At 36.8% G+C, this 26,190-nt stretch overlaps 1 protein-coding gene across 1 annotated transcript in view; it reads right to left on the bottom strand.

Annotated features, from left to right (window-relative positions):
- The window catches only part of sdk1b (sidekick cell adhesion molecule 1b), a gene marked incomplete at its 5' end in the record, with an annotated part of 224,774 nt that overhangs the window by 15,536 nt on the left and 183,048 nt on the right, over positions 1–26,190 (bottom strand). Inside the window, 10 exons of the mRNA XM_084091359.1 lie at positions 1,295–1,396; positions 1,825–1,881; positions 3,462–3,594; positions 4,496–4,566; positions 5,029–5,132; positions 10,965–11,166; positions 12,023–12,217; positions 20,818–20,916; positions 22,732–22,921; positions 24,613–24,728. Coding sequence (XP_083947485.1) covers positions 1,295–1,396; positions 1,825–1,881; positions 3,462–3,594; positions 4,496–4,566; positions 5,029–5,132; positions 10,965–11,166; positions 12,023–12,217; positions 20,818–20,916; positions 22,732–22,921; positions 24,613–24,728 — 1,269 coding nt within the window. The remainder of the gene's footprint in view (positions 1–1,294; positions 1,397–1,824; positions 1,882–3,461; positions 3,595–4,495; positions 4,567–5,028; positions 5,133–10,964; positions 11,167–12,022; positions 12,218–20,817; positions 20,917–22,731; positions 22,922–24,612; positions 24,729–26,190) is intronic.

Below are 26,190 nucleotides of genomic sequence, written 5' to 3'. Positions count from 1 at the left end.
TTACAGTTATTTCAAATAATATTTCATAACACTACAGTTTTTACTGTATTCAAATAAACGCAGCCTTGGTGAGCATGGATAATATATATATATATATATTTTTTTTTCATATTATATATTTATTATTGTAGTATTATTTATATATCAAGTATATTTGTATTATTTTATTATTTATTAATAATGTATACTATAAAACTTATGCAATTATATATGCAATTTCATTGTATGAGCACACTCCTTCCTCAGTCCATACAAACATACTGTATATTTCATAGATCTGTTGTTTAGTTGGGCTTGGTGTCATAGTCTGTGAGTGACTTTGAGCTGTATGTGTCAAAATCCCTTTTCAGCTCATTCTACACTCCTATAAAGAGAGATATGTAATTAAGATGGCCTTGTTGTCTTTGTGTGTTAAAGTCACGCCAGAGGGACGTTGTGTTTAATGATGTGCCATCCCTCTCATTCGGATTTTTCAGAGAGGTCAGATGTGTACACTAATCCGATTTGTGCACATGGCTCATTTTTTAAATTAGCTTAGGTAATGGGCTTTCATACTGCTCTACATAGATGAGTTTACAGTTAAATTAGCTTTGACATGTGCTGTGATACATGTTAACACACAAACACATCCTATAGACTGAAAGAAGGTCATATCTTCTCTATTTCACTGACATACAGCATTCATAAAAGATCTTGTATATGGGGAATATATAAATAGAGCAATTTCTGCCTACATTTACACAGAGGTAATACACAGATCTGATTTTATACAAATATCTGATGTCGGTTTACCTTCAGTGAAGACGTTACTGAATGTTTTATATAAGTACCCCCCCAGGCTGCACATCACTGGCTAAATTGATTTGCGCTGCATAGTGGGAACTGGTCTATGGCGCGTATCAATAGGTCACGCAAATGGATCCACTCTGCGTTGTCTAATAGTTTGTGCAGATAATTGGTCCACACTGGCCGATTCAAGTCCCTCTTTTCTTTCCCATACAGTTGATAAAACCAGATAAAACAGGTTGTGTGACTGAGGAATGATTGCATATAATTTTCATCTCACTCATGTGTGAATGTACTCCTCGTTAACATTACCTGAGCGCTAAGTGCTCAGACCAGACCAAATATTGAATATAATGTAGGTCAGATAATGAGATATCAGATGCATATCAGCAAACAACAACTACATTTCAAAAAGCACTTTGTGTTTACCATGGACTTTTTGCAAGTTTGTGGTTCAAGTTTTAGAACTGAGTCATAGGATTGATCCTAATAAGGCATAAACACATACCTGCTTCTCCCACAAAAACCTCTACAGGTGCACTTGAAGGGCTTTCTCCAACAACATTAAATGCTGTCATGACAATCGTGTATCCTCTGTACTTGCTGAGCTCTGAAAAACACCATTAGAGGAAAATGGAGATGTAAGAAAAAATAAGATGGAGGCTTAAAAGTGCGAAGAGTGCTGAAGTACTAGTTTAGAGAAACGCGGAGAAAGAGACCCAAAAAAATGAGAAATAATTTTTTAAAATGTAGGCGACGGAAGAGGGACGTGGATATGAGAAGAAGGGTGTGGAAATGAGGCGGAGAACAAAATAGATTTACATTTTTCCCCTTCCTCACAGCAGATCATGACAGGACCGGAGGCTAAACAACAAAGCGTAAAGACTAGGGGAAGTGTTTGTTATGGAGGTAGAGGAGATCAGAGGATAGAACAGGGAGTTTGAAAGCCTTCGGGCTTGAATGTGACTCTGTTAACACTTCAAAGATTACAACTATTGAAACAACTCAGCAATTAAAATAATATCAAAAAATACTTACGCGTTAATTCAAATTCTGTTAATGAAGGGCTGCTCACTGTCTTAAAAGTGCTCTTAGCTGTTTGAATAGTGAAATAAACCCAGAGAGAGATAGAGAGAGGAAAAGAGAATAAGAGAGAAATTACACAAGGGACACTGCTTAACATATGCATTTGAGAACAGAAGACAAAACAGTCATCTGAAACGGAAAGTAACACAACATTGACAAAACGTATTTATCACATTTGTTTTTATTAGCATCATCATTATGAAAACAACACATTTCACCTGGAAGCAAAAATATACAATTCAAAACAATAATTTCAGTTTGAGTCCAAAATTCAAGCAGTGAATGGAAGAGAGAGAGAGACTATCAAAAGATAGAAAGACAGACAGACAGACAGACAGACAGACAGATAGATAGATAGATAGATAGATAGATAGATAGATAGACAGATAGATAGATAGATAGATAGATAGATAGATAGATAGACAGATAGATAGCTTGAATGACAGAAGCCGCGTTTCCATTACCCTACAAATTGCGCAAATTTAAATTGCGAATTGAAAATACGCCCAATGGAAACACGTCAATTTCGCAAAAACTCCCATTTATCGCAAAAAAGATTTTACGCTCGCATGAGGTGGTTTTTCAGGCATTTCGAAAAAGAAATATTTCGCAAAACTGCAATGGAAACAGTTTTTGCGCATTTACAGGTCACCTGACGTAGATGACGTGGTATGTTTGGACAGAATACGAGACAGAGTTCTTTATTAAATTCATATAAGACAAAAGAATTACAGGAATAATGGATTCTAAACCTCAAATAAATGCCGCAATCAAGACCTCGAAGCAGATATGAGGGAGAAACACCCAGAAACACCTCATATGTGCCGCTCACAAGTATAATAAGGGTCGTTCCTTACCATTAATGCTTTGAAAACACACATACATCTCCTTCGATTAATAATAATGGCCAATGCAGTGGCTGGGATATAGTACATAAACCTACCAATGTCCGTTGCCATGGTTTTTGGAATGATTTAACTTATCGCGAGAGGAAAAAATTAAGTTTTAGTCGCATAACATCGGTTCATGGAAACGGCGTCATTTCGCAATAGTTTTTTGTCGACATTTAGAAAAAAATCGCAAACGTTTTGCGCAAATCTGTAATGGAAACGCGCCTAGAGACATACAGACAGAATGATAGACAGCTAAAACGACAGACAGACAGATAGATAGGATGACAGACAGAAAGACAGACAGACATATCAAAAGACAGACAGACAGATAGATAGACAGACAGACAGATAGGATGACAGACAGAAAGACATACATATCAAAAGACAGACAGACAGACAGACAGACAGACAGACAGAAAGATAGATAGACAGACAGATAGATAGATAGGATGACAGACAGAAAGACAGACATCAAAAGACAGACAGACAGACAGACAGACAGATAGATAGATAGGATGACAGACAGAAAGACAGACATCAAAAGACAGACAGACAGACAGACAGACAGATAGACAGATAGATAGATAGATAGATAGATAGATAGATAGATAGATAGATAGATAGATAGATAGATAGATAGATAGATAGGATGACAGACAGATGGATAGATATAGAACGAAAGACAGACAGACTAACCTCTGAGCTCAGGACTGATTGTTGATTGGTTGGTTGCTGTCTTTGGCTCGTCTGGGTTGTCCTCACGTGGAAGTTCACGGTAATACACGCGATATCCCACAAGAATCCCATTGACAGTTCCCTCAGCGGGCGGCTGCAGACAGACATATCCAGTTTAGCAAACTGCCATCTAATTACTCCATTTAACTCAGGCTAGGAAATATTCACCTTACTTTTAACACATGACCTGTGATGCTACTTAATGAAAGAATGTTGAAGGCCGCATCTATGAAGCCCGCTGCCGGCTGACAGAAAGTAATTACTGCACAATGCACGTCAGCCCAGGAGATGGCACAGATCAACAGAGGACAAGTTAGCTGAGACCGCAGGTCAGTAAAGACCTGATCTGGTTGTTCTTACTCTGACTCTCTCTAGCATGCCTTCTCACTCTCCCATTCTATTATGGACGTGTCTTATTTAGTATGTGATCAGTGTTATAGGCAAAGTTAATTAAGATGGGGTCAAAACAGGCCAGCTTTGTAAATGTATCCGTATGTGTGTGAATAGATTGAGGAGGTACGTGAAATGACTGCTAACTAATTAGAGGGTAAAGAGTAAGGCTAAGAACCTGCTTGCCAAACATAATTAACATTGAGAGGGCCAGCTGAATACTTTGCACACAAGTCTGCTATTAAATCGTGTTGGACAATTTGAACCCCTGAACCTTCAGATAAATGGAAAGACAGGAAAAGTTATTGTGACACCTACTTGTGCTAAAGCTCTGTTCCAAAACTGCAAAAAAGTGAGCATTTTAAGGCATCACAGGCATGCTCTCGACATAAAGACTGTTCAAGCGTTATGCTACCCATAAGGGAATCCCATAATGCATACGTTGCAACAAGGTCAGTGAAAAAGTCCATTGAGAATAAAGTATAAAGAGTAATAAATATAGCTAGACTACCGTACAAAAGTTTGGGGTTGGTAATCTAGGTATGATCTTTTTATGTTTTTGAAAGCAGTCTCTAGTTTTAGCTCATTGTTTTACAATGTTTTACCTGCCACTGGACAATCACAGATGTAGTGGTTGAAGGTTTGACGTTCAAAATGACGGGCGCTTCATCTGGCACTAAACAAACACAGACAAACACAATCAATCAATCAATCAATCAATCAAAATCAATCAATCAATCAATCAATCAATCAATCAATCAATCAATCAATCAATCAATCTATCTATCTATCTATCTATCTATCTATCTATCTATCTATCTATCTATCTATCTATCAATCAATCAATCAATCTATCAATCTATCTATCTATCTATCTATCTATCTATCTATCTATCTATCTATCTGTCGTTCTAACCATTTTGTCTGTCTGTCAATCTATCTATCTATCTATCTATCTATCTATCTATCTATCTATCTATCTATCTATCTATCTATCTATCTATCTATCTATCTATCAAACAGCTCTCAAAAACATATAATTCACAATCAATTCAGATTTTCTCACAAATACTCAGGTCCAAAAAGCACTCTAAAAAATTATAATTCACTTTGCAGAACACACATAATCTAGTATTACCATCCTGCAGAGTGGTAACTGGCTCCGTTTCTTTGCTGAAGGCGCTTTCTCCCACATCATTTGTGGCCATCATTCTAAATTTGTAAGAGGTGTACGGCTTCAGCCTACAGAAAAGAGATACATTTCAACACACACACATACACACACACGATCATTACCATGTACCAACAGAAACCATAAGTGATACATTTCTAGACTTCTTTTGAGAGAATCAGAGAAAGGAGAACTTGCTACTGTAGGTAACCTATCATAGAAAATGCACTCATAAATACAGTCAAAAGAACACATCCCAATCTGTTAAGTGGACAGATCTGCTCAACCCATAATGCCCTGCTCAAGTTCTGCTTCAACCTTGAACAGAACTCTTGAGATTTTTATGCTCATCACAAATCATTATTCATTTATCATTCGTTTAATATTAGCCAACTGCACAGATTTGTTAATGCTTTTCAAACTTGGAAGGTGATACAGGTTTGTGGGTAATGTATATCAAAGTGGGCCATCAGGGAAACTTAGAGTGTGTGTGCATGTGTGTGAAGTGCGCAATTAGGGATTTGAGAATCAGGACTGTGAGGGTGCTTGTGTCGTTCTGAGTGTTTATGTGTGTGTGTGTGTGTGTGTGTGTTTATAATTAGGGCGTTGAAGACGAGGACTGTTAGTGGCATTTCTGTTTTAATAGCTGGAGGCATTTACTCCTCTGAGATGGTTTGAACACAAACATCCTCTTGGTTCAAAACACTCGGTTCATGCAATTATGAAGAATATGTGTGTGTGTGTATGTGACAGAGAGAGAAAGAAACCAAGCCAAACTGAAGCAAAGCACTGTACCAACATAAAAACTATAGTGTAAATAAACAAGAATACATCAATAAAGATCTTTACATTATCGCATAGGGTTTGAAAATTTCGCAATGTAATATTCAACTCTTAATCAATTCATGAACATTTTGAATTGAACAATTCACAAAACAGAAGAATTTCAACAAAACAGCAACATTTAAGAGAACAAAAAACCTGTTGGGGTTTTATTAAGGTTTTGTAGGATTGAGTGCGAAACAAACACAAATGAATCTTCCAGGTGAATTGTTCAAACATAATTTCTCACAGAACTGAACATTCCAGACACCAAATCACCAACCCCAGAGCCATAAAAGAAGGCTCCAGCCAGCCAGTCTCCGTTGACCAACGAAAACCCCCAGCTAAGAACTTTATGGCCATGCAAGCTTCAAAGAAGATGAGCCCAACTAAAGAAAGAACTGGTCAATGTAAGATAGCTTGGAAAAGAATGATTGGCTCAGAGATAGCACAATTCAGCCCGATCAAGATAACAGCAGAAGCTGCTCGAGCCCACAACATTCCAGACTCCCCCCTCCGTAAGGACCTCTGATAGACCTCAGGGTGTAAAATCGTTTCAAACCACAGAGCTGAGATTTTACCTATAACATAAATAAAATCATTCAAGAACAATTTTCAATGGACTTATAGATCAAGCATCATGCAACGACATGATTCTATATTGTTCCTACAATAGATGGGTGTATCTGATATGCTTAGATGCCATACAATTCATGTAATTGTTATAATTGTTAGATTTTTGAATGAAAATGTGTTGTGTTTCATATCGATATGATCGTATGTTCTTAATTCAAAGGATGGCTTGATTGAAATCTGTGGAAAATGTTTCGGATTCTTATAATAGTAATAATGTCTTAGCTGTGGCCTCTGTACTCTTTGCTAGAGCTTAGAGAGTAAGGAGAGCACAGATAAGCTTGATTTATGATAAGAAGTGAAGAAAACGCCACCTCCTAAACAAAGACAGTGTCTAATTGGTTAGAACTGATCCAGGAGGCTGGGCGGACATTTGAGTTTAAAATCTTAACACCAGAACAAAGTTTAGAGTTTCAGTGCAGAACCAAAAATGCAGCGGGAGATGAAGATCTAAGACAGACAAGTAACCATGTAAAACGCGCAGACGAAATAACCCAAATCAAGATCTGAAGAACATGGGTTAAACAGCTTCATTCAAGCCATCATCTACTCTTCTCAATTTCCTTTCTTTTCTTAGTTTCCTTTCTTTTCCGTTGTGAGTCTCGGTTCTAAGTTAAGTTTTGCGACAAGATTTCGAGCCACGTTTCTTCTGCAAAGCCAGCTTCAAACAAAGACTTTCATTCCGCCAGCACGCCACGTGACTGACCACGTGACCCAGACATCAGGCACGGAGACCAGCCAACGAACGGACCGGGAAAACCCTTTACACGCAACAAAAAGGGAATCCCCAAAAGCAAAGACAAGCAAGTACTGCCTCCAGACTCTTAAACTGAACTGGTGTATTTGATACTGATTTAATAACCTAGGAAACGATAAAAGGGTTAAACTAATGATTGATGGTTCATTCAGGTTGTGTTTTATAAGTGCATAGAAACTTGGGATTACATCATCTCACTCTTAAACTCACTCTTAAAACTTAATCTTTCCTTACTCTCTTTCTTTCTGCAACGCGTATGAATGTGTGTGTCTGTGTTAGATATTAGTTGTATGTGTTAGAATAATCAATAAAGTCTTGTTTGTATTTTAAAGAGAAATATTACTTGTGTTATTGTGCTTACAAATTTAATGTCTTAAACTTCTGATCTAAGTTACCTTGCTAACTATATAGTGTTTCACTATAGTTCGGATATTTATATCCGTTGCAGAGTTGATAATTGCAGCCAGTTCAAATGAACCGCGAACGAGTCATTTGCTCGGTTGTAATAAGTGACTCTTTTTGAATTCCCTATAAATTAATTAATAATTCCTTTGAGCTAAATTGTAATCACTACAAATTACAAATATCTTACAGTTTCCATTTTGTAAACATGATTAATCTAGTCTGTTTTTTTAAGATATTGGTACAAATTAAAATATTATTCGAAAATTCAGCATTGTCATCAGAGGAATAAATTCTTCTTTTTTTTTAAATTAGGGGAAAAAAAGAGTTAAGTTTGTAATAATATTTCAAAATATTTCTATTTTACTATATCTTTGGTCAAACAAATGCAACATAAGATAGTGAACATAAGATAATTCTTTCACAATGAATAATGTTACAACAATACAATTATTATAAACATTTCAATTCAAATTTGAATCAAAATCAGATCATAATTAACACTTTTAATACAATTTTGTTAAAATAGCATCAGTTCAATCAAATAATCAGCCAAGAATGAGATGTTAAAATCACAACATTAGTACTTGTAAAATTAAATGTCAAGTCAAGTGCATTGCATTGTGGGATACAGTACCCAGTGCTATGTTTTGCATTTTAACAAATGTAGTAGTTAATCCAGCCATTCTCAAATCGGCATGCAGTGCACAGACTGCAGAAATAGTAAGGGTAGTAATTCAAACATATTGTTCGTTTTCCATGATTGTGATTCCTGGGGTAAATAAATTACATTTATGCCAGCTCTGTGCCACATTAAAAAGTCTGTCCAAATGCAGGTTTTTTTGGTTATACATGCCACTTCAGATTCATCCTCTGTGCCTACTTTTCAGTAATAAGATGGCTTATGATGAGTCATTGAATGTCAGAGAAAGGCATATGTGGGTAATTAAATGGACAGGCATGTGGGCTGTGGGTAATCAGGTGGTACCGAATGCAGAAATGCTCCCATGGTTCCACTACAAAATGCGTTGAGAAAGATGGTGTTATAGGGAGGCAATTCCTTCAGCTCACTTTATCTTTAGCCTTAATGCAAGTGGACATTTAGAGATGTGATCGAAGGTGACAGCATGAATCAGACAGGTGATGATGAGAAGAACGAAAAGGCAGGGTGAAAGAATGTGAGCTAGTATTGCCGTACTGGAGGATGGAGAGCAGAAAACAGGTTAGTGAGCGGGTGGAGCTGAATGGATGTGTGATTAGACATCAGGCCACCTTATGGTCAGTCTGATTATAATTGCAGTCTCTCACTCTCTCTGTCCATCGATTTCTCTCTCTTTTTATTCTTAATGATGTCTCATCAGTGTCACTGCATGTCTATAATATAAAATGTACTACATGTTTTGTGTATATGTCATTCGTTTAGAGTGAAGAGCTTTGTTTGATTCAGTCCAATTGAGGGTGTTTCATTTTCACCCTTCGTCTCATCCTGACTCTCTAACCCAGTGGCAGTACTGTGGAGTAATGTGATGGTATCAATACCATGGGACTTTGACATATACCATGGTACTAAATAGGGGCTTTTGCACCAGGTAGTTATAGGAACTCAAATGTAGGAGCTATACTAGGGCCGTTTTCCTGGTTGCGTTTGCACCACCAGTAGGAACCCGGAAGTGATGCAAGTCAACCGACAGCAATGGCATTTAAGCGCAGCATTCAACAACAAAACGTCAACAACTGGAGGATGGAAGACGCCATGATCGGTTGAGAAGTGCCTGGATTTCAGTGCCGGTCCATCTATCTCTGTTTTCCATGTTCGTTGAGATAGTTCAGTGAATAAGAATATGTAAACTGTGGCTGTGTTCGAAATCGCCCCCTATAAATCATTCACTATTCCCTGCATTACTCCACTAATATAGTCCACTTGAAGGAGTGAATGAAAACGAGCAAGTGAATTCGGACACTGATTGCGCTGAAAGGGCTGCCGCTTTTGTGGTTTAATAATCATATAAAACTTAGCAAACATCGGTTGTACACTCTTTAATGCGGTGCATTGTGGTATTGAATGAGTGTACTCAATAACGTTCACTATAGGTTTTGGACACTATTACAAATGGCTGTCCCCTCAAATAGTGCCCTATTTAAGGGTATAGGAGGCGATTTCGGACACAGCCTGTGCGTTTACGTGGCTTTTTAAAAATGGCGGGTGCCACTGTTTCGTATGGGATGAGTTCAGCCAATCAATGTACACTTACGTCACTGGTAATTCCTATTGTGCTGGGTTAGACCCTACGCTGTAGGTAGGAGCTAATTTAGTTCTCCCAAAAGACATTCCTATAACTAAAATCATTCCCAGTTCCTGCAGTGCGAACACGCCAAAAAGTAGGTACTTCTGGCAATAGATTATCATAATTGTGGTATACTGTATAAATGGTACTTCAGAGACCGGCATGGTGCATATATATATATATATATATATATATATATATATATATATATATATAGACCTGCTACCATTGTTCATGTCCAGGAAAACATGGTGCATCATAGTACAGCCACAAAAAAGGTACTACCATGGCACGTCAAAAAAATTACACCAAACAAACACGGTATTACCATGGTAAATGGGTAACTTTACCCCTGAAAAACATAACACTATTGTGGTGTGTAAGAGAAAAGCAAAGAAAAACAAATGGTACTACCATGATATAACAAACAAACAAACAAAAAACCCACCTTGTTACTACCATGGTGTATGTAAAAAACAAAAAAACCCAAAAACATGGTACATGCCTGGAAAAAAACGGCAAGAAAAATGATGGAATTACCATGGTATAAGTCCATAAAATTCTGGTACTACAATAATAAATGTAAAAAAACAAAACAATAAACAAATAAAGCAACAGAAAACCCCCCAGAACAAACCAGCAAAAAACATGGTAGTGTTGTGATACATGTCCTGCAAAACAAACCAAACCAAACCAAAAGTACTAACATGACATTACCCTTGCAACCATGTCCAAAAAAATGGTTTTGTAACTTTTTTGTTGTGCAACATAAAATATATCCTTGTTGAATTACAATTCAATTATTTCCATATTTCCATGTTTGCATACTCTAAAATTCAAACAATGACCTCGAGCGTAACTCCATCCTGTGTATTTTAATGTCTCATGTGCTGTCTGTCAGAACTAAAGCACATTTTGCTATAAATAGTGACTGTTCTTGTACCAGCCGTTGCCCGCACAGGCAGTTATGACTAATCAGAGAGAGATATGTGCGCGTGTGTTACCTCTCCACCTCCCAGGAGGTGTTATTATGACCAATGGAGGATGTGTGGGTTTTCCACTGGCCGTCCGGCAGCTCTAATGTCTGCAGAGTGAAGTAGCGCACTGGGGAAGAGCCGTCTCCCCCCGCACTCCAATGAAGACGAAGCTTATGAGACTCCACCCCTTTCTGAGGCACGGTGAGTCGACGAGGGGGCTGCGGACGCTCTGTGGGACATGTGGAATGAGTCACTGCTGGGCGTATGCATGTGTCACAGATGAACTCGGGGTTAAATGCAGTGAGCTCCGAAGGGCCACGTGATGTTTTGACAGTATGCTTTATCAGCTTTAGGACTGATATTCTACTTTTACAGATTGACTGCACAAAACATGAGCATTTCAGTGAATAACATGAGTAGTTATTAGCTATAGTCACTTCTGATTCGTCACTGTTTATGTAAATGATTCCACAATTAAACAATAAACAAATTGATGACACAACTATGAAATAATATTATATGAAATAATAATCAGAATTTTTTAACAGTTTATTGAACCTTTAGACAAAATATATTAAAAAAAATTCTTAAAAAGTTATAAGTTATAAATTTGTGATTGGGTATTTCATCGAGTATCGAGTACATCAGGTTTTGATGGCTCATATAGTAAAATATAGGATAACTTGGAGTTTTTATTGTAGGGTCAAAACATTCTGCAATTAAAAGGATGACTGAGGAATGTACAATTAAAAAAGTTCCTCAAAAGCCTGATGTTTCATATTTGATACCTATATTTTAACATGATTATCCTAAAAAATGATGTATGGATAATCAAGTAAACCTAAGTTGCTTCAGTTAAATATTCATATTGGCAACAAAATAAAAGTTATTCTTACATTTACTCACACTAAAAGGCCTTTTCCTAAAAAAAATTATACTGTAAACTATAAGTCGAAGACAGAAGGTTCTAGGAAGGTAGTATATTTTAGACAGGTTTTTCAACAGTTTTACTCATGTTGATATTTCAGAGACCAGCAATAAACCGGCTACAGGTTTCGACTTGTTAGACCATCCTTCAAAAGTACCTCTTTTTTCTGTGGTTATGACGATGGCCTCCTCCGGGGGTCCCCAGCCCTTTTGAGTGCGCGCTGTGATTTGGAACACGTACGCCGACTCTGGGATCAATCCCGTCACCGTGAACTGACGTGCGTTTGACCCCACCTCAACCGTGGTGAACTTGTTGGGATCATTGATATCCAGACGGTAAGAAATCTGATAGCCTGCAGTAAGAAAGCCAAAATTGGGTAAAAACTGCTGTAGTACATGTTACATGATTTTGATATATAATATGATCATATTAGTATATTATATTAGTATATTATCCTTAATTTTCAACAATGTTATTGATTTGACTGCACTGAGACTATTGGATGAGAGCTCAGCAGGATGATAACGTCACTGTTTTCTCCAGAGCTGCTGTATAGATAAATGAACTAAATGAATAACTAATGATGTTTACAATGGAAATGAATCAACACTGACCTTACTTAAGCTGGACAATGACACTATTTTCTTCTAGATCTGCTATATAGCCAAAACAAACTTTGTTGCATTATTTTTCTGTTATCACTGTAACGATGCTTTGAAGCGATCTGTATTGTAAAAAGCGTTATATAAATAAAGGTGACTGACTTGACTGGTATAGAGTCTGTGTAGTGCTGTGGCCTAAACGTCAAATGTACATATTCAAATGTGACATCTTTTTATATTATTATTCTATTACAAGAACTTAATAAGAGAACCAATATTTATAATTAATATAATAAAAAAATATTATCATTATTAGTATATTAATTATAAATATTGTTGATATTAGTAAATTATCAATTATTTATAATAATTATTACTAATTATACAAATTAATAAGAGTAAATTATAATTAATATTAATGATTAATAATTATGTATTAACAAATATTAACAATATATTATCAGAAATTATTAATTAAAATCATTCAATATAATACTTTTTTATAATGATTATTATCATTATTATAATATATTAATTATATATTTTTTTAATATTAGTAAATATGATTTATTTATATTAATAATAATTACTATTATTATTAATTATAAATATATACATATTAGCATATTATAAATAATAATCATAATAATATATTAACAACTTATTAACATGTTAATAATAATAATATTTACAATTAATATATTATTAATAGTAATTATAAATATTAGAAAATATCGTTAATTGTATAACAACAACAACAATTCATTAACAATTTAATAATATTTACAATTAATATATTACCATTAATCAGGGCCGTTTGAAGGAATTTGGGGGCCCCAAGCAAAATGGACATGGAGGCCCCCCTAACCCACACAGCATAGCCATACAGTTTAAGTTCACCCACACTTTATATAAATAAAAAATGTTTACAGTGCAAATACTGCTGTTGCATACTGTGCATAAATACAAAATGTTTATGAGTTTCAAGCCTCCATGTCATGATTATATTGTCTGCTATATTGCTTTTTATGTATTAAATCCAGGCAATTGGTTGATGAAAAATTTATTAAAATTAAGATACAATTTATACTAAACGAAATTCACTTTAAAGAAAAGCTTTCTTCAAAACAAAACTTGCACTAAATGTGCTTATTTAATGGCTAAAACATATAGGCTACAGACTCTCTTTTTATACAATTTGCAACACATTCATTTAATTCTGATTTTGCACATGTAAGTTGAAAGGCATTTGTTTGTGCATAGTAAAACACATCTGTAACATTTATCAAGTTCATAATTGTGCGTGCATTTATTAATTATCTTAATGAATAATGCCACAAGGAAGAAGCATGTAAACTGCATTGTTTGTTTATTCAGAAATAATTGAATGGATCGGAAAAGTAACAAAAGAGGACATTGAGGGCTGAGGCTGACTACTATCATCATTTCTGTCATGGCAAGACTGCTTCATGTGTTTGTTCATCGTCGAAGTCCCCGTTTTTTTTTGTTTTTTTTGCTGTCATAGGCGAGCAGCGTGCCGCATTTAATGCACGAGACAAAGCCAACTCGTATGTTGTCACCCACGACTAGTTTAAAATGTTTCCATACCTCCGATTTTCCTCCAAACTTGCTCAAAGTTAATTCTCCTGTTTGAATTTTTTTTCTTTGCTTCTTCAAGCTCCATGTTGCACTTAAGCTACAGAATAGTACAGCACGCACAGCAGGTGTGATGCGTCACGCGTGCGAGACGAGTCGTATTTTTGTATTTTGCCGGCAGCAGAGATCACGTGGTTGGCTGGCTGCTGTCAGCGACTACTGAGAGGGGCCCCCTTGAGGGGGAACCCGATAACAGTGTCATTGCACTTTACTGCATTGACTATCAAAGCGGCGCTCACACAGTTTGTCGTTGCATTTTATTCTTAACCAGTCGTTGTCTTGGGGCCCCTGGCCAGCTCGGGGCACCAAGCAATTGCTTGGTTTGCTTGCCTTGTTGCGACGGGCCTACTCAAATATGCAGACACACAAATAAGAATTAGGGGAAGGTTTTTAATATGGCTTTTTTTTTATTCTGTTCATCACACAAAGCTATCGTATGGCTTCAGAAGATGTGGAATATAACACACAAATGAAATGGATTATACTTTTTGGTTTATGGTGTTGCTTTGTCTTTTTGGAGCTTGACAGCAAACATCCTCACACACTTTCAATGTAGGAAAAAGAACAGCATCAAAATCCTGGCATAGCCATATCACACAAACTATACAGCATATTTCAAAACAGCTTGAAACAATTCATCCGATGTGTATCATTACAACGGTCCAAACATATGAGGCGTCACATTTCAGCTAAATACGTAAGGTCATTATACAAGTTAGCAACAGCAGCCTTCCTTCATAAGAGTTAATAACCCTCTCCTAACTGCAGACATGGCTCATTTCATTTTAATGCAGATGCTAAGACCAAAGTGTCCCGTGAAAGATTTCCCAAAGTATGAGAACATGTTTTAACCTGGAAGCGCTTATTACAGTTGAAAAGGTGTTTTTGACATGAGGCGGTGGAGAGATGGAGAGAGTTAAGTTCTCTGTAAGTGGGGGAATCTACAGAACGGACGAGAAAGAGGTTTTTATCTCAGTCACATGGGACGCTTGGTGTTAGCGTGCTCCGTTTGGAGGATTAGCACGATTTTACAGAGCTGGGGATGGTTTTAATTCAATGTTTTTTTCCCCTTTGCCTTGTCATCGCATATTCTTATTCGCCCTTTCTTCCCTTTTCTCTCTTCCTCTTTCCGAACGCACAGCTCGCTAAGATCCTCCTTTATTAAGAGGCCATCGCTAACCCAACTCAAAAAGCCCAGAGGGGCCTATGCAAAATCCTCTGCTTTTCCCGCTTGTTCCTGAGCTCTCTCTTTTGATGGTTTTTCTTTTCTTTTTTACTTTTTTTTTTGTGTGTGTGTTACGCTAGAGGCAGAAATCAACTAGAACACTTTTCTTCTTCTTTTCTTCACTGTCTGAGTAGCTATTGCCCTGGACATGGAGAAAAGGAGGGAAAAGGACAAAAAAAAAACGGGCAACAATCAACTGTTCAGGCTTTGTATTTTCCCTCATCTATCATGGTAGAGCTGTGACCCATGCCAGGTGGTTCGGTGCTCATTTTTTAATGTCTGGGTTGCCGTGGTGAGAGCAGTAAGCCGTGTAATTGGTCAGATTGTTGCCCCCTCGGTCAGGCGCATTTTATTTGTGCGCCCTGTTACCACTGGAATCACTGATCCCTAACCACAGGACACATCACAGCGGACACTCAACACTATGAGAGAAGGAAAGGAGAGACCTTTCTACCACAAATATCATGTTTTTAGGACACGTTCATACCAGTCACATTCTAGTACCTTAAGGCACCATTTAAATATCATGGTATATGAATGTGGTGGTTAAAAAAGTACTGTGGTAAATACGTTTCATATTAGGATGTTGTTGTTTTTTCATATATACAGGCTGCATTTATTTAATACAAAAATACAGTAAAAACAGTAATATTGTGAAATATTATTACGATATAAAATAACTGCGTTTTATTTTAATATATCTTCGATTGCGAATCAGAATTTTCAGCAGCCATTATTTCAGTCTTCAGTGTCACATGATCCTTCTGAAATCATTCTAATATTCGTAAAATGGTGCAATATGTTTTTATCTCGGTTACAGATTAGAGTATTTTCTAGGCTTGCTATTATTTTTGTTGTAAATGTATCTGTTGTCCAGCTAATTATGATCCACATTGTTCATAAAAATGATAAATATGGCTATACAAATTGGTCACACTAATTCTTATTGTTAACTATGACTTTTGCCTCAATAAACTCCTAATTACTGCTTATTAATAGTATGGTAGTTGTTAAGTTTATGTATTGGGTAGGATTATGGGATGTAGAATAAGGTAATGCAGAATAAGCCATTAATATGTGCTTAATAAACAGCCAAGATCCTAGTAATTTGCATGCTATAAGCAACTAGTTAATAGTGAGAATTTGACCCTAAACTAAAGTGTTACCAAAAAATAAACTTAAAGGAGACATATCATGCTTTAAAATTGTTCCTTTTTACATATAAATCATACATTTGTAGTCTATATAAAGCGGAACTGCAATGCTTGGGTCTGAATTCCTCATTATTATAGCTCCACAGATCCCTTTTCTACCCCTTTTCTGATGTGCGTCTGAGAGCAACTCGTTTTGGTGCGGTCTCCTTAAATACAATTGAGACACTTCATACCCCGCCCCCTCTCCAGGTTGCAGAGGTGACACTCGGTTCAACTCCACCCCGTTCGGCCATTTTTGTAGTTTGATAGCAGAGATACGATTATCTAGCGGCACAGAAACGTTTTATTCACACGTTATTAACAAAATGTCAACAACGGAAGACTTGTCCAGCCAGCCTTACATGTTCGAGCCAGAGTCGGAGCAGGAGCGAGATGAAAATGAAGACGACGAACCTGCAGAACAACGTCTTCATATGGATGTATTGCAATGGTGTGTACTGTATTTACACATGAAACTTTGGTCTTCCGACCTTTTACCACCGTGTCGATTTATTTTGATTAATATGTGCGAGGGAGAGAGAGCAAGACAGCGTCAAGTTTGGAGACGGTGATGTCTTGTTTACACTTTCGCCTGGCTCTGAAGAGAGAGAGTGAGCGCGCGCGCGACCGGGGGTCTCTCTCTCTCTGCTCGTTCTTTCAGTTAAACATGCGTCCTGTAACAAGCGCGGCAGTTCATCTACATTAGACGGTGTAATGAAACGTGTGGGTTACTACATCCAACAACCGAACATTTTAACTTACCCTCTCGTAACTTCTGCATCCTTTAGCTTGGATTACAAAATTGCAGCGAGAAATAAAAATGGCGGATTGCTCGAAGTGGTGGGCCGGAAGTCAATGTCCTTATTTGGCAGTTCCGCTGCAAATACTGTGACGTAATAGTTCAAAAAACGTCATAGATAACAGAAAAATCGGAACAGGTTGAAAAATATGACCAAAACAGAATATAAAGATATCAACGAAGCACCTGAAGAGAATAATTTCATATTTTCTGTACTTCTAAACACTCCAAATATACAACAAAATGCATTTAAGGGCTAAAAAAGTGAATTTGGCATGATATGTCCCCTTTAAGTTATATATCTACAATGACCCTTAAATGTCTTCAATGTGTTTATCTACTTTCTGAACCTTTTAGAACACTAAAAAAGATTAGCTTGACTCTGAAAAGTAGCTTCCCCAAAGCTGAGCACCACAATCTACACGAGTCTCTGAAAGATGAAAGCAGGAATGTCACGCTGCCAATATCTCACGAAAACATGAAGAGCTGCGTACACAGCTACAGCTTAAAATATATGTTTTTACAAAAGCAACAAAGAGATTAAAGGTATGCAATTTTTTCAAATGTTAAAATACTTTCTCCTATCCCAACTTAAAGGATTAGTCCATCATTTACTCATCCTCATATCACTCCAAACGTTTATGAGTTTCTGTCTGTGGAACGTGAAACATTTTTGAATAATGTACCATTTGCTTTTTTCCATGAAATTACAAGGTATAGGATGATTGTAAGGTACAAAAAGGATTCACAAGCACCATAAAAGCACACTGTCTAACCTTGTTTTCCACAGTTTTACAGGTTTGACCAAAGTAAATAATTACAGAATATTAAGTGAACTAATTATTTAATATGGCTAGATGACTATAAGTAATTCTTATATTGATTTCCCAAAATGTAATTGTGTGAACATCTAGACCAACTGTAGGACCTTGGAGCAAATCAGGCTGTGATGACATCATCAAAACAGAGCAAGATGCAGAATTATGTTTTAATCACTCATTGTTGCCATTTTGAGAAACTATTGAATAGTTTATAGGAGGTTAGATGTTTGGTATGTGTGTGAATGTTAAATGTTGATATTAATCAAATTTGAGTAAAACGTATCATATTCCCATTAAAGAAATTATGACTAAATTGACCGAGAAAGCGACATGTTATATAATGTAAAAGGAGGAAAAAACAGTTATGCCCTGAGCTAAAGACAATTTCTAATTGGTCAGAATCCCTTTTAGGGGTTAGTCAACCCGCAGAGTTAAAAACTCATGACACCAACAAACTGCTGCTCTGTTCTAATCTAGTCTAAAATGAAGAAATGACTTCAGTCTAGTCTCGTTTTTCTTTTCTTTCTTTTGATTTAGTTTCTTTTCAAAGTTTTGATTTCGCTTTCTTTTCAAAGTTAAGCCTAAAGTCTACCTGCCTATGACACTATGCATTTCATCATCAGCCAACGCACCATCGCGATTGGCTTCCCTAGACGTCACCGGACCGCACGTGAATCAACGAACCTTGGAAACCCCTTTTAGAGAACGACGACAGATAAGGGAACCCCCTTCACAGACGCAATCCAAGAAACACAAGTAATACCTACAGTTTCGACCTGAACTGGTGCATTAAAGGGATAGTTCACCCAAAAATCATTATTTTAGCCCTCGCATTGAGTTTTCAATGAGGCTATTATCGCACCAGGTATAATCATAATAGTTCAATAAAGTCTTGTTTGTATTTAAAGAGATGTATCTTATGTTTTGTGCTTATCAGTTAATGTCTAAAACTGCTGATTTCCGTGCTAATAAATACTTTACAGCCAATCAATTGATTGCTGGACTATTCATTTGATCTGTAAAACAGTGATTCACAGTAACACTGGCCTAATCAATGACTAATGTCTATCCAACCAATGGCAGTGGCGGTGTTTGGGAAACTAGTAATTATTTTCGCAACTCCATTTGGTGATTCTAGTAGCACTGGAATTACAAACTTCATCTTTAAGTCCATAAATGAATCAATGCAAAGGTGAGACGGAGATAAAATATGAGAGATATAAGAGAGACAGAGAGCCTGATAGAGAACAAGAGAAAGAGTGTGATGAATAAAAGAGAATGATCATGTGTGATAGAGATACTGACAAAAAGGGAGAGAGAAAAAAAAAAGAGATATTAAATGCCAGAGCAAAAAGAGACACCAGAGAGAGAGAACTCGGCTCATTTCACCAATCAATATTTGCCAACAGGCTCTCGCTTTCAATACATTATCACTGAAACTCATTTAGGAGCTATATAAAACAACAACAACAACAACAACAGATTATGATGCATGACATGTTTAGCATAAAATATACACTGCAAAAAATCATTTTTGCATTGTTTTGCAACACACAGGCGCACACACGCACACACTAATTTTTGATGTTTTTGGAAGTCATGTAATCCTTCAGAAATCATTCTAATACAGTATATTGATTTGGGGCTTAAGAGATATTTCTTCTTCTTATTAATGTTATAAAAAATCTTATGTATGACTGCAGAAGACTTGGAATATAGCACATCATATGGACCACTTAAATGCTCCTTTAATGGCGCTATAATTTTTTATTATTCTTACAAATTAATATTCTTTATTATTCTTCAAAATTCTTCTTTTCTTAATAATTTTATAGGTTTTCTATCTGAAATGCCTCCAAGGTCTCTTAAAGGCATCAATGCCTCATTCACACCATACAGCCAGACGTTCAGTAATTGAAAATCAACACAGAAGACGGGAAGACCCATTGAAAGTGCTGTTTGAAAGTCACATTATCGGCGTATCCTCACGTATGAAACATATTACAAAGATCTGGGAGGATAAAATGAGCGCTGGAACACTGACAGCTCTGCTCTGATTGAAGATTTTTGGTTTATATAGCTCAATCCTACAGGGAACGATTGATCCAATCAGCAGAGAGCTCTGTGTGCGAGTGTGTGTAGAAAACAGACAGAAAGGCAAGAGATCATCCGAGGTAAAGAGGCTTCACATTTCTATCACTATTAAGGGATTATATGATCCATCATGGGTGGTTAAGTGTCCATAATCCAGTCATCTATAGCTGCGCATCAGTACGTCCCGTAGTCTTGATAACGGCAAAACTGAGGCGGTTTAATCTCAATACACGGTTGAAATCCCAATTCACAAAATCTCATGACACGCGCACATACTAACTGACTTAAACGCAATACACAGCATGTCCTTGCAATAATACAATTTCAAATGGCTCAGGGTGCAATGGGAACAAACTTACAGGAGACTTTTTACAGGAGACGAAATTACATTCTTGTAACCTTTGCAAAGATAGAAGTACTTCTATAGCTTTATATAAAAACAACAGAACAGTGATTTCCTCAATGCTATCCTACATTTTATGATACTAAAACAACAGAAGTCCTCATTTATATAGCTAGGTAAATGTGTGTGGCTGGCTGTGTAAGGTCTATGTTCTCTTACCCATAATGATACCGTTTGGCTCTGAGGGAGGTTGCCAGACAACCCTGACAGACGTGAGACGCACTTCTGGAAACACCAACCTGACAGGCGGACCAGGAACTGGAGAGAAGAGAGGGAGGGTAAGAGAGGATACACAGTCGAACATGGTATTTAAACCAGATTACTGTAGTCCACACACTGATTTCTGCAAACGTAGAATACATTTCAAACACTTCAAAACCTGTTTGTGGGACCAAGCTTTTATCTCGGCCACGATAAATATGACATTTTAATCTCTTAACACGCACATACAAAGCCTCGCTGTAAACTTCTAATTCCATAAATCCATAAATATAAATATTAGTGATTCATAATCCCTCATCAAACACATTTAACTCTGCCAGTGGACACTAGGCCAACAGCGCTGGTAATCCACTAGTTTTGATATGTGTGTGTGAGTCAGTGTGTGTAGAGAATAATCACACAGACATTCCAGTATCTGGTATCCCTGGTCTCCCCGTACATTTCCGAATGAATGTTGCTCCATTGAGCCGATTAAGAAAAATGACAGAAAGAGGGCATTTGTCATTCCGCTGGCAAGACTCCACAGTTCACATATGAACACACTCACTCATTTCAAAGGGGAAGATGGCAGCGCTTACTTCCCTGTGCTGGGGATATATGAATGCAAACATGCGAGTATATATTTCTGAGAGAAGCTTCCCGAAGGAAATTTTATTGCTCAGAGGTTGCTCTATTATAGCTCAGGAGATTTAATGAGGTTCTCTCACTTGGTTGAATCTCATGAAAACTGTCAAGTAATGCCTGTGCCATATTTTATCCAGATTCAAAAGAATCCAGTTTTTTGTTTTTTTTCTACTTTTTTCCATTAGCTTCGTGATAACTAAGCACATTTGCCTCCATAATTTTACAAAAACCTCTCATTACTGCAATGTGAAAAGCATTTTAGTAATAAATTCACAGTAAATTTGTAAAACAAAAGAATAGTAAATATACAAAATAATATTTAATTCACAAAATTGATCCTTTTTAATTGTACTGAATATTTAATATTTAATTATAAATAAATTTATAAGTAAAATGAATAATAAAATTACAAAATAATATTCATATAAATAAAATAATTATAGTAGTTGAATATTGAATAATTTAAGTAATTATTATTTTTTAATAAAAAATGAGCGATTGCTTTACTTTATTACAATGACATTTTTCTAATGGCTAATTACAGAACTGAGAAGGCTTTTAAATGGGTCATAAAATGAAAGCGCCCATATAGCTGGGAATCTCTGACTTTTATTTGCCGACTTTTTCACATGCACAGTTTTAGGCTCTAATGAGAAACAGGAGATGGACTTGAGAATACTGGGGTCTTTTTTCTCAGAAGAAATATCTGATATGTAGTCACCATTTAATGTCATTGCTGTCTGGGAGCAAATTTTCATTAGTTTCATTAGTGGTTTTTCTTTTCTATGTGTGAGTGAGAGTTTGGTTCAGACAGGTGACTCAAGCGATACAATGATGCAAGATGAGGTTTCATGCAGTGGGGGCACCGGGAGACCAGGCGAGTGTGTCAGCGAATATGCATTTGTGTTTGTCTGTGTCTAGAGCCACGTGGGAGGTAATGCCAGTCTGAATGCTGGGCACAGCTGGAAACCACCAGAGCATGAAGCAAGACATAACTTAGAGCTACCATTATGAATGTGTGTGCGTGTGTACTGGAGTGTGAGTGTGTGAAGCAACATCTGCTAAATGGGTAGCTTTCACTCAAAGTCTAATTTTGACCCAGTGTCTGCGCGAACATTTATTTTTGCTTTTATTATGCATGTACGATTTGTCATAACCAGTGGGAACATCTGAAGAATTAGATGATGCATGTTGCTCAGTGATGCATTGATTTTATTGGTTGCTTACCATCATCCTTGGTTCTCTCAACTGTGGGGGGGAGGCTGGGTGGTCCATCTCCGACACGTGTAAATGCGAGCACCTGGACCTCATACACGATGAACTTGCCAAGGTTCCTTAAAAGAAGCAAGTGAGTCTGGTTCCCGTTCACCAGCTGGACCTGGGGAGCCCGCTCAGAATCTTTTTCTCTGTATAATACCTAGAGATAAAGGGAAATATAGGTCACATAGAAACAGTTTTGATGTGCTATAGAGTGTTGGAACATCCTAAAATCAACAACATACGTATACAGTAAGTGTGTAGTAGTGCTTGTTAATTACTATTACTCATGCTAAAGGTTAGGGATTTGAGCAAACCACTGGTGGAGGATAAAATGGATCAGAATATCATAGAGACGTAGAGATGAACTCTTTTGACTTGGATCAGTAGGTAACCACATACCTAGCAACCGCTCACAAAACCTTAGCATTGCGTCAACGACTTTTGCATGTTAAATATCACTGTTTCTTCAGATATCAGTTCCAGTTTTGCCTAACTTGGGTCTTGACTTCAGAAGAGATCAATAATTAATTGTGTTATTTCATTTCCCCCTACTTTTTACAGTCTAAGCATTTTATCAATTGGCTTCTTCCGACAGTGTGTAAAAGGAAAAACTGTTTCAGCAATTTCATGATCTTGCATCATGTCACTCTACACAGCCTAAGCAAAAATTTGACAAAGCCTTATTCAAGCAACAGCAGCAAACATGGTTTTCAATAGCTTAACACAGTTTATAGATGTGTTCAAAATGAACTCAATATGAACTATGTCCGGCTGAATATGTGCATTAAAGCATGAGGAAGAACTTTTGTAGATATGCGTATAAGTAGCGCTTTGTGGTATAAAGTGCCTTTGGCGGATGATACAAACATTAGATGTGTAGAAGTGTACGCCATATACTTTTTTTGCTATGGTGCATCAGAGTTGCTTCTGAGTGGTTCTGCTATGTGGTTGTTAGGGTATTCTGGTTGGTTTCTTACATTCCCAGATCAAAAGAGCCTAGGTGCCTACATGTGGATATGGCTCAGTTGCCTCCTTCAAAGAAAGCCCATGGGATTTTTTGTACATTTTAAGACATAACACTTAAAAGTCTCAATGAAATGGAAGTAGCGACCGATCTTTTATTCCATACTGTGACAAATATCCGAGTGTATCAGATTATCTGAAAAAATGTAGGACGTGGACTTGGCACTATCCATTGGTTGTTGATTGGATAGAAGCAAATCATACGTCATCAGAGAGAAGCGTGTCGTTTCGCCGAAAGATCAAGTTATGACATTTTGATTAAACATTTCAAGGTAAAAAAAATTTGGAAAATGAAAGGAAACATGGATGAATCATTTACAATAAGATCTATAACATACATAGATAGGGTGAATTGTCATTTCATAAAGGGATAATTCACCCAAAAATCATAATTCTCATTTAGATAAGGATGTCATGTTGTTTTAAACCTGTGTTCTTCTGGAGAACATAAAACAAGATATTTCGATGAATGATGAAAGAATATTTTGAAATATTGCTCAGTCTTACTTGTCAACACTATTTTGGATCCCAATGCCTTTAATTGTCAAAAATGAACAGCAATTTTTCAAAATACCTTTGTGTTCCACAGGAGAAAGAAAATAATATAGGTTTGGAACGACATGTTATGACAGAATTTACATTTTTGGGTGAACTTTAATAACAATTGATTGCCTGAAAAAGCAATTTAAAATGATTCCAGTCAGACGTGTCCATATACAGTACAAATTCACCCTGCTACAGAGTTTCGGCAGACAGAACTCTCCAGTTAAGTCTGTGGGGGATTTTAAGGGTCTCAAAGCATTCCCTTTGATATAGTAACCGTACCTTGTAACCAAGGATGTGTCCATTCTTCTGGTGCTCAGGGACTAAACCCCAGGTGACCAATACACTCGTGGAGCTCATTGCTTCAGTGGTCACATTTTCAGGGGCGCCAGAGGGAACTGAAAACACACCCATATAACAAGCCATTTTATAGTAAAGCAAAAACCTACTCAAGGCTGTGTTACAGTGATTTTACAACACTTAAAAGCTATAACAATATGATAAAAAAGACACCAATAGTGACATTTATCATGAATAATTATAAGAATAAACAAATTTAGCAAGTAATACAGTTCATTAGCCTAAGGCCCATGTCTCAATAGCCGACTCAAAACAAATCATTTTGGTCAGGGTTTCGCATTTACTGACTATTTCTTTGCTAAAATCTCACGCTTTTCTATTGAAGTCTGTCACATTCATTGATTAAAAAGAGAAGAGGGCTGACAGCTTACACAACAGCCTCTGACTTTTCTCTCTGATTCCCTGTCATGTGAAGCTCAGTGATATAAGAACAGGAGAACTGGTGAGCATAAACACTTGTAATGGACTGATTTAAGATACAGTTCAAAGCTTTACCCTGTTAATGTGGGTAATGTGTATTTGTTCCTTCAGGGCTTGCCGGCATATGTTCATGCACAGCTTCAGTGATAAAAAAAGACAAGACACTTTCTTATTCTGTTAGAGTAGAACTGCAGAAAAAAATGTGTTTGCAACTTTTGCATCTGCTGAGACAAAAGTAGTTTGTCGGTTCTTCAGTGTAAGAAGGATTTCTAAAGTGTGATATTCTAGGGCTGGAAAAGTCTTGAAAATGTATAAAATCTTCAAAGGTTATTAAAAAAGTTGCGGAATTTCTATAGTCAATGGATTTTTTTTCTTCTAGGTACACTACTGTTCAAACGATTGAGAAAGGTAAGATATTTGGGGCCAGATTTACTAAACAGGGCAAATTAGCGTGAGAGCGCAATTCCATAAAAGCGGCAATGGGAGTGGAAAGTTCTGCGCGTGATCTACTGACGACGTACAAATTAAAGAACATAGACGCAGCCGGATCATTTCCATAATGACCCATGCATTATACCAAGAACAGCGCAGATTAGCATAGGGTCGCAAACAAGCAGAGGCGATGATAATCAGGTGCGGGTAATCAACAAACAACACAGGCACAAAACGGGTTAAGACATGCTTTTTTGGGCGGTAAATAATGGCGCAAATAACAGTAAGTTGACTAGCACAAACATTAGTAAATCGCCTTGCGTGATTCGTTTAAATACTCTCCTCCCATAAATTTTGCGTCTGAAAGGGAAACTCCTACAAATGCATATGCATTAAGGTCAGTCGCAAAAATAACTGTCCATGCCTATTCAGTGCTCATTTTTTTTGCGTATATCCTGACAGTATTTTTTAATGCCAAAAGAGGGTTTGTGCTGGCGCAAGCTGTTGGTACTGGTAAATTTGGCCCTTAATGTTTTTGAAATAAGTCTCTTATGTTCATCAAGGCTGCATCTATATGATCAACAATGAGGTAAAAAGAGCAATATTATATAAAAAAATATATTTTAATATATTTTGAAATGTAATTTA

The sequence above is a fragment of the Abramis brama genome (assembly GCF_963993115.1).
Source record: "Abramis brama genome assembly, chromosome: 2".
NCBI classification, from domain to species: Eukaryota; Metazoa; Chordata; class Actinopteri; order Cypriniformes; family Leuciscidae; genus Abramis; species Abramis brama.
This window is presented reverse-complemented; position numbering and strand designations above follow the sequence as displayed.